Source organism: Xenopus laevis, chromosome 2S (genome assembly GCF_017654675.1).
Source record: "Xenopus laevis strain J_2021 chromosome 2S, Xenopus_laevis_v10.1, whole genome shotgun sequence".
In the NCBI taxonomy this organism is placed as follows: domain Eukaryota; kingdom Metazoa; phylum Chordata; class Amphibia; order Anura; family Pipidae; genus Xenopus; species Xenopus laevis.
This window is the reverse complement of record NC_054374.1, coordinates 132,726,417-132,748,511: the sequence shown is the minus strand read 5'-3', so window position 1 is coordinate 132,748,511 and position 22,095 is coordinate 132,726,417. Positions and strand designations below refer to the sequence as shown.

Genomic DNA, 22,095 nt, shown 5'->3' with positions numbered 1-22,095 from the left:
ATCATTTATAAAGTATATGCAGAGCATGTTCATTCTCAAATGGTTGTTTTGCCCATGTTTTATCCTGAATGTTAAAATATTGCACTGCTATGCCCATCTTTCTGTTTTTTGCGAATTCTCATTGCAAAAAAATTTCGCAAATGAGACGATTGAACACGGCCACTGTGCGAGGCTGTTGTGCTCGAAAATAGAGTTGGCCACAATATAAATTAAATTTGAGAAACTGTTTTGGGAATATTTTTTCAGCCACCAAAGTTATGGCGTAAGTGTTTACATAAATATTCACAATTTGCGATTTTTTACCTTTATAAATATAACCATGCGCAGGGCAGATATATTCACTGTGCATATCATTCTGCGATGAGCAAAGTTTATAAATGAGCCCCACTGTATTTAAAATGAAATCATATGTCTGAGATGGTCAACTTCTGAGCAAGAGAGTAAAACCAGGCTATAGCTATTGACTAGTGATGGACGGATAAATTCACCAGGAGCGAATTTGCCCATTGACATTAATGCATTTGGACACGGACGTGGCCGTCTAAATTGACACGCGTCAAAATAATTTTGACGTCCATTGACTTCAATGCATTTTGCGAATTTTTGGGCAAAACGGGACAAATTTTGCCCATCACTGTAAGGGCCCGAAGGCTCAGTATGGAGGAGGCAGTTCAACAAACAAAGTTCAAGGTACAAAAGGATTTGGCAATAGAATGGTCAGAGCTCAGGCAAAGAGGTCAATCCAGGCAGAATAGGGTCAAAACGGTTAAACAGGCAAAGGTCGGTACACAGCAATAAATATAACAATACTGGAATCACACCCAGGAAAGCACAAAGTGAAAACTATATTTGGGCAATGTTGCAGTCTTCAGTCTCCTTTAAATAGGCCTCCTTTGGCGCCAAAATTGGATGTGATAACGTCATGACGTTGACTCTGGCGTGTTTATGCTGACATTCAAACGCTGGCATCCATTCTGGCACTGGCGCCCAATCGGCTGGTGAGAAGGAGCTGGAGTCACAGTGCTGCGACCAGGAAGAACCATGTGGGAGGACAGGCATGGAATGGCGTCGGTGAGTTGTTTCCCTTACAATTGCTACTACTGATACAAGGGACAGTGGCCAGTGAAAAATTACATGATTATTTACAGTCTCAAATACTGTATAATACGTACCAGCATTTTTTCACTGCCATGTTGAGAAGCTGAGAGTAACCTGGGAAAGGTTATCTACACAATCATCAGAAAGCAATCTGGATTCAAGAAGTTAGGAATTTGCATAGAAGAAATGACTGACAAATGCTGAGTGTGGCTATGAGACATCTGCAATACATTAACCAGTGCTTGCTTTCACCAGATGTGAAGTTTCCCATTCAGAAAAGATATGGAATAAAGTTTGACAGTGGAAAACAGCTGGAACTGAAAATAACAGAATGTTCCTTACCTCAAAGTAGGTGTCAATGTACTCCGATACAATGTGCTCGGACTTGGGTTTGTTCTGACAGTACACCACATACATGTGCAGCCGGCGCTCCTACACACACAACACACACAATAAGAAAAATACAAAGATGCAATTTTCAACTATAAATAACCATCACAAAATATAAGCCAGTTCATTTAAAAAGATATAGGTTAAAATAAGGTTGGAGATTGAATAATTTTATTTTTATAATAAAGTCACACATGGAGATTCATCACCTGCGATAAATCTGATCACCCATGAGCTACTGGGCTTAATCTCTCTGTACAGTGAGAAGATAAGAGGAACTCACATGCTTGATGAAGAGATATGCTAATCTGTTTGGGTCCTCAAGGCACTTTTGTAGCTCACCTAAAAAATAGCTGAAAAAAACAAAGATCATATAAAGTCAACGCAGGCACATCATATACTACATGGCCGATACATGGACACCTGCCTGCCCAACATTTCATTCCAGAACTAAGGCTGGTAATACAAAGTTGTTCAGCTCTCTGCTGCTAAAAAAACTGTACCCTGTACTCTTCTGGGATTCTGCTGGGATTTTTCAATTGTTAGTGGGTTGCTTTCGTTCATGTGTAAGCATTCTGGCACGGATGTTGGAATCTCTGCCATTTCTGTATGGACCTTACTCTGAGCACAGGGTTTTTGTCTTCCTGAAACAGGGAAAAGCTTTCCCCAAACTCTTGTCAGAAAGAAAGAAGCTCAGAATTGTTAATAATGCTATTTTACGATGTTGTGGCACCTGTAATAATTTTAGGAGGTGTCGACATAGTTTTGGCTACATAGAGTATCACATAATTATTTGCAACTGGACCCTGAGTAAAATGAAAGCTAAGAAGTATCAGAGCAAAGGTAGTTATATCTGCAAACTAAAGATTTGGTAATGTAGTAATGCTTGTCGCAATGCTTGAGATTGAAACCGTATATACATAGCATGACTACAGCATAACAATGGGGTTATTTTTTATACTTACTCTTTATGCCAGTCAAAGATCTGGTGTATATTTCCAAAAACAATTTTGTCTTTTCCCTTCATGTCTTCTGGAACTCCTTGTGCGTTCATGGTGGCCATGTAACCCTGCAGAAGAAGGGTGATTGCTATTTAATGAAGCGTGTATTTTTCACAGCTATCACTAGGAGGCAGTAAAGCCAAAAACAATCCCATACCAAACTAGAGAGCAAAATGATTTAACACACACAGCAGAAATGTTGGCACACAGAGGTTCAGATGTGAGTAACCTTAAAGGAGAACTAACGCTTATCTAATGAAGCAGGACAGAAATGTTGTACATTATGTTTTGGGCTTCTGTACCAGCCCAAGGCAACCACAGCCCTTTAGTAGGGAAGATCTGTGTCTCCAAAGATGCCCCAGTAGCTCCCCATCTTCTTTTCTGCTGATTCACTGCACATGCTCTGTGCTGCTGTCACTTACTGAGTTTAGGGACCAACTCATAATATACAGTACACATAGAATAGAAATGTCACACTATAAGGCTGATGAGTAATTAATAGATAATTACTATATGGCAGCACAGAAACCAGTGCAATTAGCATCAGAATTTAATAATCAAACTTGTAACATCAGCTTATATTACAGGCCAACCTCATTTTCTGCTTGATGATTTGCGACGACCCCTAAGCTTAGCTTCTCATCAGCTGCTCAGAGCCCACTGAGCATGTGAGTGTCACAGAGACTTTCCAAGATGGTGACCCCCTGTGACAAGTTTGAAGTTCTGAATCATTGCTGCTATTTAATACCTGAAAATTTAGGCTGGTGCAATAAGTTGTGTATGTAAAATATGGCATTTTTAACCATACTAATTTTTAGGGTTTAGTTCTCCTTTAAGTTATATGCCACAAACATCTATACTTAGGGTGCAGGTAATAATGCAGCAAACAGCACTAATGTACAAAAACACAGTAACTCATAATTAATTGCAATAGGAATTACTAGGATGGTGCATATTTATATTGTATACTATAGCCCTACTACTATAATGTTTCTGCCACCAGAATAAAGGGCATTATATTTAACTGTTCTACGCTTCATCTGACCTTGTGGTAAGGACCATGGCCCAGTAACAATGCAAGACAAACAACCCACTCACTGCAAGAGTTTATACACATCCCAAGGGAAACTGGGCTGGAAATTTCAGTCTGAAGCTTTATTGCCCATTTCCTCCCGTCTCCATTAGCCCAGTTTCCTGCTGATGTTGTATCAGCTGGGGTTTGTTTTTTCTTTGTCCCTCAATTCTCAATGTCACGGGGAAATGGGATCATCATTATTACTGCTCAATGAGAAATATTCTCACTGAGCTCCCAGGATAATTTCCTTATGGATGCTTCATACTGACACCTGCATTGTAAAGGAATCCTTAAATGACTTGCTTATTGCTTATCCTGCATAGTTCTAATGATGTGCTTACACCATGTGTAAATGGATTGGAAAGTCAAGGATACTCTCATGGTTTCCAGTTATATTTATGGAAAACCAGAGTTTAGGATACACAATTTTGTCTTAGGAACTATCAAGGATTGACAGATCGACAAGGAAAGTTTTATTGAGGATTAATTATCAGGGGCAAAAGGGACAGGTCGTCAGTAACCTCGCTTCTGAGCACTGATCCAAGATAGGGGAGACTTAGGTAATATCAATTTCTGCTTCTTTATTTAAGCACACATAGTCAAAATTACTGCAGTGGGGTGCAACAACTAAGGGGTTTCGTGCCTACAATTTGGCACTTCCTCAGAGTTGTGTAAACTGCACACGTGAACATTCATTTAAGGAGGTGTCACAGGTGTAATTCATTATTAATTAAATGTGAGAATAATTTAAGTTTAAGTCCAAATGGCAAGAAGGAAGAATATATTTAAAAGATTAAATACTAAGGGGCCGATTCACTAAATTCGAGTGAAGGATTCGAAGTAAAAAAACTTTGAATTTCGAAGTATTTTTTGGGCTACTTCGACCATCGAATGGGCTACTTCGACCTTCGACTACGACTACGACTTTGAATCGAAGGATTCGAAGTAAAAATCGTTCGACTTTTCGACCATTCGATAGTCGAAGTACTGTCTCTTTAAAAAAAACTTCGACCCCCTACTTCTGCAGCTAAAAGCTACCGAAGTCAATGTTAGCCTATGGGGAAGGTCCCCATAGGCTTGCCTAACTTTTTTTGATCGAAGGATATTCCTTCGATCGTTGGATTTAAATCCTTTGAATCATTCGATTCGAAGGATTTAATCGTTCGATCGAAGGAATAATCCTTCGATCGTACGATCGCAGTATTTGCGCTAAATCCTTCGACTTCGATATTCGAAGTCGAAGGATTTCAATTCCTAGTCGAATATCGAGGGTTAATTAACCCTCAATATTCGACCCTTAATGAATCAGCCCCTGTATATATATCACCATAAAAATGTGAAAATTTGTGCAAGTTAATATATCCATTTATAATTTAATAGCTTATAAATATATATTATGTATCTACAATTTAAATATTTAATACTGAAATTACTCAGTTATCGTGACCTCACTACGTTATATGTTAAAAAACATCAAAAAGTCTCTTATTATTACATTGGTTACACTTAGATGTTGAATTTAAACACGTAATATAATTCATATAAATTCAGAAGCGAGGTTACTGACGAGTTGTAGAAGCCGGTAAGGAAGATACCGGGATCCGGGGAGAGCAGCGACCATTGGGGCACAGACGTACGGGTAAGCTCCGCCATTCATCACGCTAATATTTTCTGCTGCAAAAGGGACAGGACAAGGGATCATGCCCTATATCTAACAAACAGCCAGGAGCATTTGTGATGTTTATTTTGAAGGTCTGTTCCAAACACATGTGACTTTGCTGATGTAAAGAGAAATGTACATTGATTTTTGATTATTATTGACCCAGCAACTTCTATAACTACCTTACTGCTATTAATGGGGCTTGGTACCTCTGAGAACAGGTTCTGAGGATTAACAAGAAACACAGAGAAACAAGGTTTTTCCACTGCTAATGTATGCTATAATACAGTACGAAAGAAATAGACGTATTGTTGGTTTGGCATGATTGGGGACATGCTGTGTATTGCTGGCAAAAACATATGGGAAATACAGGAAAGTCCAGAGCAACTCACATGCATCTCAATATATAGTAGGGGCATCTGGCTTTGTTTAACCACCTTATCTTTGTTTGGGGCATCTTGATGGGTGGTACAGGTATGGATTCTATGATCACAGAAGCTACGAAATGCAGGCATGCCATTTCCCTAGTTACACAAACAAATGCAAACACTGCTTATTGAGCTATTCGTGTATAGGAGGAAAGGCCCAGCCAACCACCACTCACCTCCACTATTTGGCGCAAGTCTTCAACATACATCTTTTCAGTTTCTATAAGCTCCATCAAAACATATCTGTAATAAAACAAAGCAATGATCATTGCAAAGCAAAAATGGTTTCAAGTTAGTCCAGATTACCGACTGCTGACATTTTTTTTAAACAGGGATAACAAAGAATCCTTCATTTTTTGATTTGCATGAATACCAAATCATTTATGACAGGTTTGCACCAAAAAACAAAACAATTCGCCTAAGCCATTTGTATATAGTATAACCTGTGCCAGTTATATGTATATAGTACAATGAAAGAAGATGAATGCTATGATATAATTATAATGGACTAGAGACACTTTGGATAAGGGCATTAGCAATACTGGCTAATATTTCTGTACAGTTTCTCTAAATAGTGATGGCTGAATTTATTTGCCAGGCGCGAATTTGTGCCGAATTCCCGCAATTCGCCACCGGCAAATAAATTCGCAAAACCACCGCAAAAATTTGCCAGCGTAAAACAACGGTCACCGGCGCCGTTTTGAGAATTTTTTGCCATTTTGCGAATTTCATAGGAAATTCGGTGAAACGCCCCAAATTTGCCCATCACGATCTCTAAAATCAAATTAGAATTAACTGAAATCTAACTACAAATACATGGGAAGGTTGTTAAATACCATAAAAATTAACTTGCTCTTAAAATTCATATCATTTAAAGGGGTTGTTCACCTTTAAATTAACTTTTAGCATAATGTAGATAGTGATATTATGAGACAATTTGCAAGTTATCCTATCAACCATGCACTGATGTGAATAAGAGACTGGAATATGAATAGGAGAGGCCTGAATACAAAGATGAGTTATAAAAAGTAGCAATAACAATAAATCTGTAGTCTTACAGAGCATTTGTTTTTAGATGGGGTCAGTGACCTGTACACATATAAAAAATTAAAGTAGCTAGGAATTGGACATCTATAACATACTTAGGGGTTTATTTATCAAAGTCTGAATTTATCTCAATATTTTCTGCTACAAACTCCAATCAAATCCACTCAGGATTTTTTACGCTTATTTATTATTACATTTTCCCCAAAATTTGGTTTGCAGGAAAAAATACGATTTTCACAAACTCTTCTGACTTTTTCATCCGATTTTCATGATTTTTTCGTAATTTTCTCCCGAAACCCAGCACACATCAAAAAATCATAGGGACTTCTACCATTGACTTACAGTGTCGGACTGGCCCGGTGGGACACGAGGAGAAAACCCGGTGGGCCCCGACCCCTCATCGGCCCCCGCCGGGCCAGACCCCCTCTCCTGATGCTCAGGTTTTTTTTTTAAAAAAAAGTATTTTCAGCAGCGAGCAGCGCCGTGTGTGCATGCTCGCTGAGTGGCTCTGTGTGCGCATGTGCACTGAGGAGGGGGGGTCGGAAGGGGCCCTGGTCAGCAGTCCCGGGTGGGCCGTGGGCCCCCCAGTCTGACCCTGTTGACTTATATGCAACCTTGACAGGTCTGAGATGCTGGATTTTCAGATTCTGACTTTTCCATCCTCTGGGTTTAACAAATTCCGAAAAAAAAAAATTAAAAGTCAAAATTTATTTAAAAAAAATCACAAATTTTTCGGGATTTTTGCATTCAGAGTTTAGTAAATAAGTTATAACAGTAACAGACAGACAGAACCTTTGCCTGGGCCACAATAGGGCAGGCAATGAGCGTAATCAGATGATGGGCACATGGCAGGGCACGCAGCAGACAACTTTTATCAGCAAATAGAACAAAAAATCACTGCCCTAGGGATAAGATAATTTTATGGTACACTCAAGAACTAACAGAGAAGAAACCTGCAATTGGGCATCAAACTTCCATTCAGAGGGCCTTAAAATATTTGTAATTAGAGGCATAATGGCTGGCTGCTCTGTAATCAGTACACACATACACCTTTCCAAGCACTGACTAGTTACTTACACTGGGAAAAAAATCTTCAGAATTCCTTTTCCCGCTTTACTTATGGGCAACACAACATAATACTTTCCCCAAATAAGGAAGAAGAAGAGTTAAATGTCCAGAATTTTCATTTCACCCCAATGATCTCATGTGCAAACAAACAGCTCAGCTACCCTGGGACAGATTTGGAAACAGTTGTTGACAGATTTCATCCCTTATCAGCCACACTTGGTCCACCAGCAACATGTAAGTTATGTAACAAAATATCCCAAGGTTCATAAACTCCAAAAAGGACTCACTTACATACTCTTTTCTAAGGCACTCTTCTTTTCTTCTTCTGTTTCTGCTGGGGGGAAGGAGGGTTTAATAGATATTTCTGACGCAGAAGAATCTGTAGGATCTGAGAGGTAGGATGTGTGTGGATCCTGCAGAGTTAATATAATAACAGATCAGGATTAAGCAAATTCAGTAGCCAGGGGCAAATAAAAAACGGAGACATTGGGTAATTTTGGAAAGTGCATGGTAGTCAATAAGTGCATCAGATTTACTCATTGTGTTTATTAAGATTGATGTCATAGTCATAATCTTTTGTAAAAGCCTGAATCCAGAAATAAAAATTGCATGCCCATTCATTTGTTTTATTGATGGAACAAATAACATTATTCCCTGGATGGGTTCTTAATGTGCATAGGGTTGGAAAGCAGGGAGACAGAAATCAAATAAAATATGAACTTTTCATACAAGCTGCATTAAATCAGAGTGTTTTATGCCCCTAGTGGGGCAGCCCCATGGTGGAGATCTCCACATTGAAAAGACCTGTACTTTGCACCCTGCACTTTATACCTTAAGGTGGCCATAGACACATAGATCCGATCGTACGAATCGAGGATTCGTACGATTTTCGGATCGTGTGTGGCGTGTGCCGACATCTTTCACCTGGCGGAGATCGGTTGTTTGGTCGATCGGTCAGGTTTGATTTTGACCCGACCGATCCCGCCGGAGCTCATGGCACATCGTAATCTGATCGTTCGGCCATACGGCCGAACAATCAGATTACCCCCGATATAGCCATGCCTGTTAATGGCATATCGGGGAAAGATCCGCTCGTTTGGCAACATCGCCAAAACGAGCGGATCTTTGCATCTATGGCCACCTTTATGCTGCATTTGTAAATTAGCACTAAATGGGTTTAAACAACTTGGGGTTCATTTTGCTAAAATAGGTGCTAAACTGAACCAGTGCTGTAGTAAATAATCAGATTGTTTTTCAATCCCTTTTAACTTCTATCAGAAACTACATGCTGTTTGGTTGCTATGAGTAACTGCACCAGTGCAATTTGGTGCTAATAAATGAGCCCACGCATCTCATACAATCCATAATAAACTGTAATTCTGCAATCACTGTATGACAATGTATATCGTTTAAAAAAACAAATTACTGCCGACTATCTAGAAGCATATTAAGAAATAAGTTAATTCTCTAAAATATGCTGTGTTTATGCCTTTGGTTATTGAAAGGTTTTAGTGTGTTTCCATAAAATCAAATTGGCTATTACAGTAGAATCCTTGTGTTTCTCTTGTAACACCCTGCTGATCAAGGTCCCCCACACAAATCCACACAAATACATAAGCAAGAATTGCTGCTTAATTGCTTTCTATTTCCCATACATTATTGATTAGACCAAGAAATGCTGCCAGTGAAGACATTCTGCTAAAAGGGATTTGTCAGAATTAAAGTGACCGCCTTAAAAAATAAGCCAGTCAAACAGTGCAGGGGGCAGACGTCTTGCTTACTCCAAAAAGTATAGGTTTGCTATGTGGCCCCTGGTGAGTACTAAACTATATAATGTCATTTTGCATTTACAAAGGAACAGGTTTAAGCTATTCAGGAGAGACACACACACATATAACGTATAAGGTGCATGATCATTAGACACACTGTATATGTCTACTCGTCTATATTGACATATCTGCTACTGAAAGGGTTTTTGTACTGGCACAGGAGACACATAAGCAGGTTGGAAGGGCCCCCAGCTGTCTGCTTGGGGCAAACAGTACAATCTGGTGGCCTTGAAGCTTGCTACTGAATTATTAATAATTCAAATATTCTTGGAAAAATTGCAGTAAATATTCAGGTGAGACTCAAACCAAGCGTTTGCCTTACAATTATTAGAAAATGAAATTGTTTCCTGGAAGCGAAATGAAATATAAGTCAGTTTAATATGCCAGATCCCTTCCATTTAGATAAGCTGTGTTGCTTTATCTCTTGTTCCTATCCAATTCCACCATTCTCACTCCACTGTAATATTGGCAATTTACACGTATATCATAATCACATGCAGCTTTTGAGAGATGTATATGGGGAAGCAGATTCTTCATCTGTAGCTATTATCCTGTATTATGTGATCTGAATACAGGAGGGCAGGGTTGTGTAAATGGAAGTGCATTCATTCTTACTACAAACCAGCAAAGAAATTGACAGCCGCCATTTGTAGTTACTGCTTTGTAAGACACTATACAGAGGGAATAAAAACAATAGTGAGCTCCTATTTCATCAATATCTTTTAGATAGGTGTAAAAAAACTAAGTGTGGAGGGGGATGGGGCCAATGGTGTTTTGGTTCCTTGGTTGTTAACCAAAGATCCTGATATTTCACTCCCAAGGTCAGGGATAAAAATAATATAAGACTAAAACAAAGTATATACTATAAAACTAAATATAAACTATATTATAAACTATTATATCTATTATTATCAGTGATGGGCGAATTTATTTGCCAGGCGCAAATTCGCAGCGAATTTCAAATCCACTAGTTGATGCGATATTGCGACCCATCGGCGCCCATTTGCAGCATTGTAATCCGATCGTTGGGCCCCAGGGCGGAACGTTTTGGATTCACTCAATATCACCCAGCCGTCAGTGGGCATATCGGGTTAAGATCCGCTAGATTGGCGACCTCGCTAAACGAGCGGATCTAATAGTGTATGCCACCTTTAGACTGAACCTTCCATTACAACAGTGTTAAAGAGCAGACCAATTTTGTCCCTTTGCTTATATTTCTTGGAAATGCTGAGAAAGGGGTTAAGGGTCATAGTTCCATGACTTGTACATGGAACTCCACAGTAACTTCTCATATCCTTATATTTTACAATAGGGGTTCGTTACTCTCAATATATTCACAAGCCTCAGAGATTGCATGGTACTGTTAAATAATAACAATTCTACTATTTTATATAAAAATCCAGAGAGGTGCACACCTTCCCAGAACGTAAATGCATGGGTGCTGGTAAACAAATAGTAATATACTGTATCAAAAAAAAAACGCACTCACAGGTCTCTCCTTCAAACAAAGCCGCAAAGGCTGTGATTTATTTCTCCGACGTTTCGGCTACAACTTTAGCCATCCTCAGGAAGACACTCTTCCTGAGGACGGCTAAAGTTGTAGCCGAAACGTCGGAGAAATAAATCACAGACTTTGCGGCTTTGTTTGAAGGAGAGACCTGTGAGTGCGTTTTTTTTGATACAGTATAAATATATATATATATATAGAAATCCATCAGTAGAAAGCAGCGCACACTGGAATTTTTAAAAGTTTAATTTATTTATCAAAATTTTTAAAATTTTACATGTATCGACGTTTCGGTCCTGGTGTTGGACCGTTCTCAAGATACACCATGTGTTTAAAACTGGGATTTTATACCCTCCTCTATCACCAAACAGGAAGTGAAATCACCAACACACATCACACAAGGACATAGGAAATAGCTATCACCCCACGAGTGCTGTTCATTCGCTATTTGCAACAAAGTTGCTCATCTGGATCCTTTTTTGGCAATATATTATAAAAACATAGTTGCGCATTTGTATCGATTCATCCCTTATGATACTATAACAGCAGCCCAGTAAGGTATTATACGTCAAACCTAATGTCCCATAAAACAAAAATGCAAAACATGGCAAGATCATAATAAATGTACATAAACATAAACATCATCTCTGATTAAGGAAGCAAGTAAGGGACAACTGTTCATTAAGACCATTCGGCGCCATAGTATTAAGCTTTTTTATCCAAAAACATCCTCTCTGCAAAAGTAGTTTGGACCTGTCGCCTCCTCTCCGAAGGGGCGGTATATGGTCTATGCCAATATATTTAAACGTGGGTAAACGGTGTCCCTTATCCAAAAAATGTTTGGCCACAGGTTTAGTTGTACGATTGTCCCTAAAGGCAGTGCTTATAGCCGAGCGGTGGGCATCCATCCGGAGCCGCAAAGTAAGATCAGTCTTTCCCACATAGGAAAGACCGCACAGGCAGGTGATTAAATAAATGACATGAGTAGTAGTGCAAGTGATGTGGGATCTAATAGCAAATCGTCTCCCCGTGTGGGGGTGTGTGAAACTCTGACTAGGATACATATACCGACAAGATGTACAAGTGGGACATCTAAAACATCCCATCTTCCTGTTAGCCAGCCATCCTCTCTGTACCTGTTGATAACTCGAAATAGGATCTGTCTTAACTAAAAGGTTGTGCAAACTCACACCTCTTTTATAGGCCATCAAGGGGGGACTGTTTATCACTGATTTCAATCCATTATCCGCCTGTAAAATATTCCAATTTTATGTACAACTTTTTTGATTCTTCCAGAAACCCCAGAAAATCGTGAGGAAAAGACGAGTCTATTAAGGGCCCGATCATTCTGTTCACCTTCCATTACCTTCCTTTTGGCCTTATAGAGGGCTTGTTTAAGCAACCTGCGTGGGTATCCCCTAACTCGAAATCTGTCCTCCATCGCTTTAAGTTGTATAGCTCTAGTGTCTTCAGAGGAGTTATTACGTAAAACCCTACAGAACTGAGAAATGGGAAGAGAAATTTTCATAGTTTCTGGATGCTGGCTTTTAAACTGTAACAAAGTATTCCGATCTGTGGCTTTTCTATACAAAGAATATTCAAATTTGTCACCATTTCGGCTTATTTCTACATCTAGAAATTGTATACGGTCAGTACTGGTCGTGGCGGTAAATTTCACAGGACCCCCCAAATTATTTAAATGGGTAACCATGGACATGAAGGATACTTCACTGCCCTTCCACACAATCAATATGTCGTCTATGTAGCGTCTAAAAAATAAAAGACTAGTCCCATACTCAGGCATGATGTTATTTTGCTCAAATTGATGCATAAAAAGATTAGCATATGCAGGTGCCATGGCCGCTCCCATCGCGGTACCTGACACCTGCATATAATAGTCATGTTCAAATCTGAAATAATTCAAAGTGAGACACATATGGAGTAATTGCATGACGCATTCAATGTTAGGACCTGAATAAGGATCATATTGTGTAATTGATCGACGGACAGGGTGATAGCTATTTCCTATGTCCTTGTGTGATGTGTGTTGGTGATTTCACTTCCTGTTTGGTGATAGAGGAGGGTATAAAATCCCAGTTTTAAACACATGGTGTATCTTGAGAACGGTCCAAGACCAGGACCGAAACGTCGATACATGTAAAATTTTAAAAATTTTGATAAATAAATTAAACTTTTAAAAATTCCAGTGTGCGCTGCTTTCTACTGATGGATTTCTGAATATTTGACACAGCAGCAGCACCTGGTACTTCACCATTCGAAGGTGTGCGAGAGACCAATTTTGTGCTTTCTATATATATATATATATATATATATATATATATATATATATATATATAAATAATATATATATATATATATATATATATAAATAATATATATATATATATAAATATATATATATATATATATAAATATATATATGCCTGGGTTTCTATATATATATATATATATATATATATATATATATATATATATATATATATATATATATATATATATATATATATATATATATATATATATATATATATATATATATAGAAACCCAGGCAGGTCTCTGCACTCCCTTCAGGGCAATCAGGACCGGGTGCTGCAGCAACGCTTTTCATACATCAAATCCACAGTTGTAAGCAGCGCACACCGGAGTTTAAAAAATTTGTTTCTTTATTTATCAAAAGATTAAAACCATAGTCGCAAGCATCGACGTTTCGGTCAGGATCTAAGACCGTTATCAAGATCTAGAATCACATGTTGAGGTACAATTTATAGTCAAATTTACATAATTAATTGAACACAGAGAAACAGAAGATACACCCTCTGACAAGAATAATCAAGCTATGCAAATATCAAAAAAAGAATCCTACCAGTTTCCTAAGTCTGAAGATGGGTTGCTACAGATGCCCCAGTTGTACATCATGCCGATATATGTCGCCAGGACAAAGTTTTGTGCATCCCCATACGGGTAAAAGATTTTCCATTAGGTCACATATCACCTGTACCACAACACATGTTATTTACCTGATTACCTGCCCGTGCGGTCTCTCTTATGTTGGTAAAACCGATCAAACTTTGCGTCTCAGAATGGATGGTCATAGATCCGCTATCAGCACTGTGTTCAGGGACAATAAAGCATTGAAACCTGTGGCGAAACATTTCTTAGAAAAGGGGCATCATTTACCCACTTTTAAGTTCATAGGCATTGATCATATACCTCCCCCTAAAAGGGGTGGTGACAGATCCAAAATGCTCTTACAGAGGGAATGTTTTTGGATCAATAAACTTAATACAATGGCACTATATGGGCTTAATGAACAACTGTCCCTCACATGCTTCCTCACACAAAGATAAAATACTGTTTGAATGTATCCATTATTCTCTGTTCTGATGTGTTTATTGATATAAGTTAACTTTATTGCAATGTTGCCAGATTAGACAGATACTTTGTTATTAAGATAATGATACAAAGAGAGATAAGAGGTAGTTTGGATACTCTGTAATACGGATTTGCATATCTTGATTATTCTTGTCAGTGGGTGTATCTTCTGTTTCTCTGTGTTCAATTAATTATGTAAATTTGACTATAAATTGTACCTCAACATTTGATTCTGGATCTTGATAACGGTCTTAGATCCTGACCGAAACGTCGATCCTTGCGACTATGGTTTTAATCTTTTGATAAATAAAGAAACAAATTTTTTAAACTCCGGTGTGCGCTGCTTACAACTGTGGATTTTATATATATATATATCAGCCTTAGCAGCAATGAGCTTCATATTCTTGAAGCAGATTTGAGTGTAAGTAGAATTGGGATTCTACATAAATTGGTTAAATGAAACTGTAGAAGTTCTGTATTGAATGGCAGATGAGCTCAGGTTTTCAATGAAGGCCTATGTCCTGTGTCTCATGTTCTTATAAGGACACAGTTTTCATGAAGCACTTAACCATGCCAAAATACGGCAAGTAGAAGAAACTTCAGGCTTTTATTGAAATCCCACTGAGGCCCATGGGAAAGTTACAGTTTGATGCATCTGAATCTGTTTCCAGTCCACTTTACAAAGGAAAACAAAACATTCCTGTCACCAATAATGCAACCTTGAGTGTGCCCAGATTAACATTATTTTAAGACTCTATCTATAGCCTTGTATTTTCTTGCTTGCCTAAAGGGCATCATCCTTTCTTGGAACTATCCAATGTATTGGCCAGTACAACATATTGCCGCTGTAAGAATACAAAAATAAGCACCTTATGTTTAATTTATATATGTTTAAAATCCTTTATCCAGAAACCATTTATCCACGTGGTCCATCTTCCATAATGTCCATTTTAATCAAATAATCAAAATTTTTCCTTTTTCTCTGTAATAATAAAACAGTACCTTGTACTTGATCCAAACTAAGATATCATTAATCTATATTGGAAACAAAACCAGTTTATTGAATTAATTAATATTAAGATCCAAATTAAAAAAAGATTCATTATCCGGAAAACCCCAGGTCTCGAGCATTCTGGATAACAGGTCCCATACCTGTAATAATACAATAGAACAAATACCTGATCCTCATTTTAGTTGCATGAGTCCATATTGGTGGCAAAATACTCCTATTGGGCTTATTTAATGTTTATATGAATCTTGGTAGACTAAAAATATGGAGATTGAAATTACAAAGAGACCTTTATCTGGAAACACATACAGTCTGTAATGACTTATTCACCAGTAGTTTGCTGTAAATCCTAGTTTGGACTGAATTAAAGGCAGGAAGTTTCTCCAGAGCAATAACAGTCCGCTGGGAAGTGTTGCTCCACCAAATGCTGAAGGTTTGGAATCTGCACATCCCATGGCTCCTTTTAATGAATCTCTTAAAGTAATTTCTTTTTCATTTTTGCTACCCGTATCCATACCTCCCAACGTTTTGGAAATAAAAAGAGAGACAATAAGATTCGCCGTGTGGAGCGTGTTGACATTTTTTGACCATGCCTGTTTTTGTGGCCACACCCCCTAATTACCATGTTAATTTTACAAAATTTGGCAGATTATGAAAGTTCGAACACATTTCTGTGATTTTTATGTGTTATTATAATTTTGCTAATGAAGGTGAATCGCCCTTTAAGATGCAAGTCACAGTTTCCCCAAGAGACCTGTTTATCTGAAATTGTTACAATTGCTTCTTTGCTTATCTAAAATTGTTACAAAGGTATCCAAGTGCACCTGCCACTATTCTGGGCTTTCTGCCAAAAGCCAATTAAGTTTCAGAAACTTTTCAGAATCTGTATCTTTTTCTGGCTGTTCAGTGCAGGAGATCAAAGAGAAAGTCGGAACATTTCAATAATAAACCGGGACCGCGGGTTCAGCTGTCAAAACCGGGACTGTCCAGTGAAAAACGGGAGAGTTGGAAGGTATGTGTAGCAGTACTGTAAAAAGTTATAAAACAGACTCACTAGAAGAACCAATATTGCAGCTGAAAGAAATACAGTGTACCATATGAAGACTTCTGTACTGCAATATACTTCAAAAGAGTTATCTCCAAGTGATGATTTAGCAAGCATTCAAGACGTCAGGGTTTTTATAATATTAAACTGGCTGTATTGTTTGTTTCCTCAGCAACAACCTTTACACAGTGTTTTTGGTAAGAGCAATAGTTTCAATGACCCTCTATATAGAAGATGTGTGCATGTTTACAAGCAAAACAATTATACCGAAACATGAAATGAACTGGCTTGTAATTTAGATACATGGGCAGAGAATAATAAAATAATAGTAAAAGATTTAGGGAGGTTAGGGGGGCATTTGCTACGACTGTGGGCAGATGTGCAATCTCATGCACGTGTAATGGGGTGAGTGTGAATTGTTAAAGGACCAGGAACATCGACATTTTTAAAAAAAAAAAATTGTTAGTATACATTGAAAAAAAACCCACCAAGACTAATTAAACTTTAAAATCGCAAAGTCTTTATTAAGAAATAACTCACCGAAACTCCTCTTGCGCTCCTCTTCAGAAAATGCGATCAGGATCCATTGTGTGGTGCTCGATTTCTCCTCCCTGCCTTCTTTATAGGAGATAGCCAGGGAGGAGAAAGCAAGCACCGCATGATGGATCGTCGCCCTGTCGTCTTTTCTGAAGAGGAGCGGAAGCGGAGTTTCAGTAAGTTATTTCTTAATAAAGGCTTTACGATTTTAAAGATTCCTTTGTCTTGGTGTTTTTTTTTCCAATGTATACTAATGAATTTTTTTTAAAAAATGTTGATGTTTCTCGTCCTTTAAGTAATGGTTAATGTATAATTAGTTTGGCCACTAGGTGGCAGTAAGTCATAAGTTGAACTGTGAAAGTTGTTGGTACAGAGAGTGAATAAAGCAAACAGGAACAAGAAATATGGTGGCCATTGTGGCAGTGATAGAGGAAGGGACAGCAGTCTTTGTTAGGGAGAGGTGAGGAGTAAAGGTTGTGCTGCTGTCTACCTGTTATGAAGGAGTCACAGCAATAAAGTCTTCCATACCTTGTGTGCACACATGGAGCATACACATGGAGCATTGCTGCCCAGGGGAATGGGTGCAATCTATTTCTCTTGGTGCAAAGCAGGACAAATAATAAGGAGAGAAACACATTGCCGTTATTGGCCGCCGCTCCCTAACTGCATGTCTGAATGACTCCTATGTGCAGCCGGTGCTGTATTCCTAAGGCTTGCAGCCAAAACATACAGAGTACAGAGATCTATGGCAGTTAATCAAAGAAGGAAAAAAGTGTCCAAAGTGTAAACAAATGGCACATTTTGAACTTTCCACACTGGCTTCAACAAAGAAATTACTCCTTTAATCTCACCTAAAAAAAATATACTGTATATACTTATATATTATTATACACCACTGTAGCACCTTCTAGAAATAACCTCCTTAAACAAAAGGAAATCTCCCTCCTCCCGTTTAGATACATTGTAAGTGTAGCATACCTTATTGTTGGGTTCTGTGGTTACCCCTTGTAGCAAGTCATTTAATATTGATAGATCAGGCAACTGATCAGGGAGATCCTGTTCCTTCCATTCCTGAAAAAAAGAAATAATATAAATGTCAGTATAGACAGCTCAAACATAAAGGTTTTTGGAGAAAAGAAGCTGACATCTATATGAAATCAAGTTCTGGTTATGGAATGGAGAGAATTGTGTAACTTGTATCAGTATCCCTGCTACTTAAACCCTGCATTCAACTTGGAATGAGCCCAATCAGACTTTGCAATAAAGGTATCTTTAACAAGTCCTTTATATTTACAATGCTCTGGCAAGGTGTGTCCATTGGGTGAACTGAACAGTCATAAATATCCATGTTGGGAAATAGTGATATTCATACAATATTATTCCTACAAAAATACTTCCTTTTCAGGAACAATATTACATGTTTGCCTACTGTCTTCCCGCTAGAGTGAGTGGCATCATCCATGTCTTTGTGGGCTCCTTTCAGTTAGGTGCCATTATTTCTACAGATTTTGCTGTTCTCTTTCTGCCAAAAAATGTCAGTAATGTTCTCTCTGTCTTCCACTTCAATCTGCAATTTCCCTCCAAAGGAAATACTAAAGCTCAGATATATAGTATAATATGTTCTGCCTTTTCAGCCCACACATATCATAATATGCTGAAACTAAAGTTTCAGAAACCAGGTTTTTTTTTTTTAGCTGCAACTTTTTAAATGTAAGTATTTCATGAGAATAATATCATACAGGGAGGGACAAAATGGGGCCAACTGTTTAAAGTGCAAACAGCAGCATGTTTTGCAATATGTGCAGAATTAATGAACAGCCTATGAATTAATGAACAGCCTATGATTAAGTGTTTATGACATGAAATGCGTAAGGCTGTGGACACAACAAACTTTCTTCACTTTGAACTATTGGCCTGGTGGAAGTTTGCCTTCTTTGAGTGCCTGCTCTCAATTGGTTTTTCGGGTTGCAAGTGTGTCCACTTTCACTGTTCCTGTTGCATTTGTACCTAGAATCATGCCAGTAATGGCAGCCACTGAGGCTATGCTCCAAGACTTTGAATTATTTGCAAAATGAATAAACTTATTTTGTCTGTAAAACACACAATAGGGAAAGGCAGAACAGAATTAGATATATAGCTGTAAGAAATTGGAAGGTGCAGTTTTCAGATATGATAGATATGGGTCTATATGTATAGTTTATGTGAGTGGATCAGTGTGTGTATGTATGGGTGCTGGGTTTCATTTGGAGGGGTTGAACTTGATGGACTACAGTTTTAAACTATGTAAAAATGTAACAATTTGTCAAAAAAATGTAATGATAAAATTTGTAATGGAAAAGAATTTAATTGAAACCCCAGAAGCAATAGTTTATTCAGAATGCAACGCCACCTAGTGAGCACCTTCCTACACATGTAACTATACCAGTTCAGTTTTATTTGCCAACAACATCACTAACATTTTCAGGCTTCTTTTCCATCTCATTTCAAAATACAGTCTCACTAAAAGAGATGCCTCTGTTCCAGCTCCCAGTGCTGCTATGTACAGTAATAGAAGATTCCCTTTCACGTCACATCTTTATTTGCAGCAATAACAATATTTGCATGCAGTTCTATCATCTTTCCAAGATTATCGTTCCTTCCCTTCAGTCTCTGACTGCTATTCTTCATAGTAGGCGAAGAAAGGAAAACAAAATAAAGATCTGGCACAATAAAAGCAGAAATGTTCCATTGAAAGCATTAGATTAAATATTCGCAGTAGAACCAGAGCCAATGAAGAGGGGACACTAATAAAAATGAATTTCAGAAATGTTTAACCTGTAGCCTCAGCCAATGCTAAATTTCAACAGATATGTAGGAAAAAAAGTCAAATTAGGCAAACTATCAATGCTCAATCATTTTTGTCCACTTATCCTTATAATGCTATATAAATAAACGATGATGATGAAATGAGGATGATAATGCTTATTTTGTTTTGGTTGCTTGATTCACCCAAGTAACGTATACATAAACATGCTAAGTGTCTACATTATCTGGCCATTCCCTTGTAGCATTGTAAAAACAGGTATTCCTTCTGCCCAGCAGCAATGACCAAAGGAAAACAGGGAAAAGAAGGAAAATAGTGTTCTTTTCTAAAATGTTTCCTTTCCAGAGGTGGTTTCTCAAAGATGGCATAGTTTACCATTGGTTATTACTCTATCAGTATGGTGTTCAAGGATAACCGCCAAAAGACAGAGTTTCAGCCTTTAACAATTAACAAGACTGGGCCACTGGGGCATTATACAAACCATCTATAGCTCAGATTTATGAAGTCAAGGTTATGAGTACCTGGCTTGACAATTTTGAACAAGTTACAGCTTCTTATTGCTTCATATACAGTAGCCTCAGGTTTCTCCCTTGAAACTTGGTGCATGAACTATGACTCTTTCTATCTCAATCAGAATAAGCTGCCGGCAGACAGTTAGCAGATTATTGGCCCAAGTACAGGGCCATCTGAGGGGTTACCCTGAAGAATATATAGTTGAAAAATGAGCAAATATCAATCAGACAAGTTTAAAAATCCAGTCGGAGTGAGGAAAAATACAGTTGGAGCTTTTTGATGCACTCAGAGCGAGGACCGACTGTTGTGATCTGATTGTTGGGCCCTAGGTGAATCTTCAAGTATATGGCCAGCTTTAAGATTGAGGGCAGGACTCCATGGACGATTCCGACGTGATCCGATGCGCTGCGCAAAAACGCTTGCATCACGTCAGATGCAACGGAAATAAGGTAAGTAATTCTATTTATGCGACGCAACACGATTGTCGGATGCAGACGCTGCACGCCGCGTCTGCATCCGACAGTCGTGTCGCGTCGCATCAACAATGCAACACATACCGGAATCATTAGTGGAGGCCTGCCCTTAAAATTATTATGCTGACAAAAACTCCGGATTCGGAATTCAGATGACATTATTTCTTCCCCAGAACAAATATTTCTGAGAAATTCATTGAAGATCATAATCAGAAATAATATTTACTAGGCACAGAATATAAGACCTACAGACTTAAAAGAGACTCCGTTTGAAGTCAAATCCGGAGCTCCAGACACTTTATTCTGCTTCAAACCTGGAAAACCAGGGATACTAGATTATTCATGAGGGGACATAGATATCCCCCCCCCCAATTCCAGCCACTACCATTCCCCTAGCTCACAGTAATTTAGACATGCAAGTTAGGGAGCAGCAGAGGACACAAGCTGCAGTGTAGTCCTGTACTTACCCACTTGCCCAAATGACAGCCTGTACCTCCTGGCACTGCATTGTGCACATTGCATCAAATACTTTATCTGTGGCAAGGTTCACAATGCAACCAGACCAGGGGAAGAAGTGCTGCCTGAAATGCAGTTCTTCACCTGGTTATTGTAAATGACCCCACATACATTTAGGACTTGTGCCCCCATCCATTGTAATTGCAACTGCAATCTGTGACTTGGCAAAAGTATAGGTCTCTCTTAAACATCTCCCTTGCTCCTGCCCTGTATATCGTGAGTGGCAAGCAACAAATGGCGCAAGCTAGGCAATGACCACGCTCCACCCACATGCCATCTGTCCAGTACCCGGCTCTGCCAGATGCAGGTAGCAGTGCATAATAGAGTGGACCCGTCACCCAAAAAAAATATTCAAAATCCTATTTTGTCACATTAGTCAAGCAAAATGAACTCTAATTACACTATATAAATTATCTGAATCTTGCTTCCTTCAGTCTGGGATTTCAAAATTATAGCAAGCAGGCAGGAGCCATTTTTTGCACACTGTTATTAAGACAAGCCTTGTATCATCTCAGAATCTTGTTTGTGCACCAGAATAGGGGGACCTGATGTCCATCCCCATGCCCTGGCTACACAATTAAATGGCAAAGAGAATTAGGGAATATGTGGAGAGCAGTGACATCTAAGAAGTGCTGAATGGAAAGTGAAAGTAATTGTCTGCCCCGCCTCTATGCCCAGGGCATAGAGTAGTGGCAGACAATA

The 22,095-nt window shown here is 38.5% G+C and overlaps 1 protein-coding gene across 2 annotated transcripts in view; it reads right to left on the bottom strand.

Annotated features, from left to right (window-relative positions):
* arhgef25.S (Rho guanine nucleotide exchange factor 25 S homeolog) overlaps nucleotides 1-22,095 on the bottom strand; it is a 150,444-nt gene that overhangs the window by 14,327 nt on the left and 114,022 nt on the right. For both annotated transcript variants that reach the window (XM_018250087.2, XM_018250088.2), the window contains 6 exons: nucleotides 18,067-18,159; nucleotides 8,059-8,180; nucleotides 5,829-5,895; nucleotides 2,454-2,557; nucleotides 1,772-1,841; nucleotides 1,441-1,530 (listed from right to left, as the gene is read on the bottom strand). In XM_018250087.2, coding sequence (XP_018105576.1) covers nucleotides 1,441-1,530; nucleotides 1,772-1,841; nucleotides 2,454-2,557; nucleotides 5,829-5,895; nucleotides 8,059-8,180; nucleotides 18,067-18,159 — 546 coding nt within the window. The remainder of the gene's footprint in view (nucleotides 1-1,440; nucleotides 1,531-1,771; nucleotides 1,842-2,453; nucleotides 2,558-5,828; nucleotides 5,896-8,058; nucleotides 8,181-18,066; nucleotides 18,160-22,095) is intronic.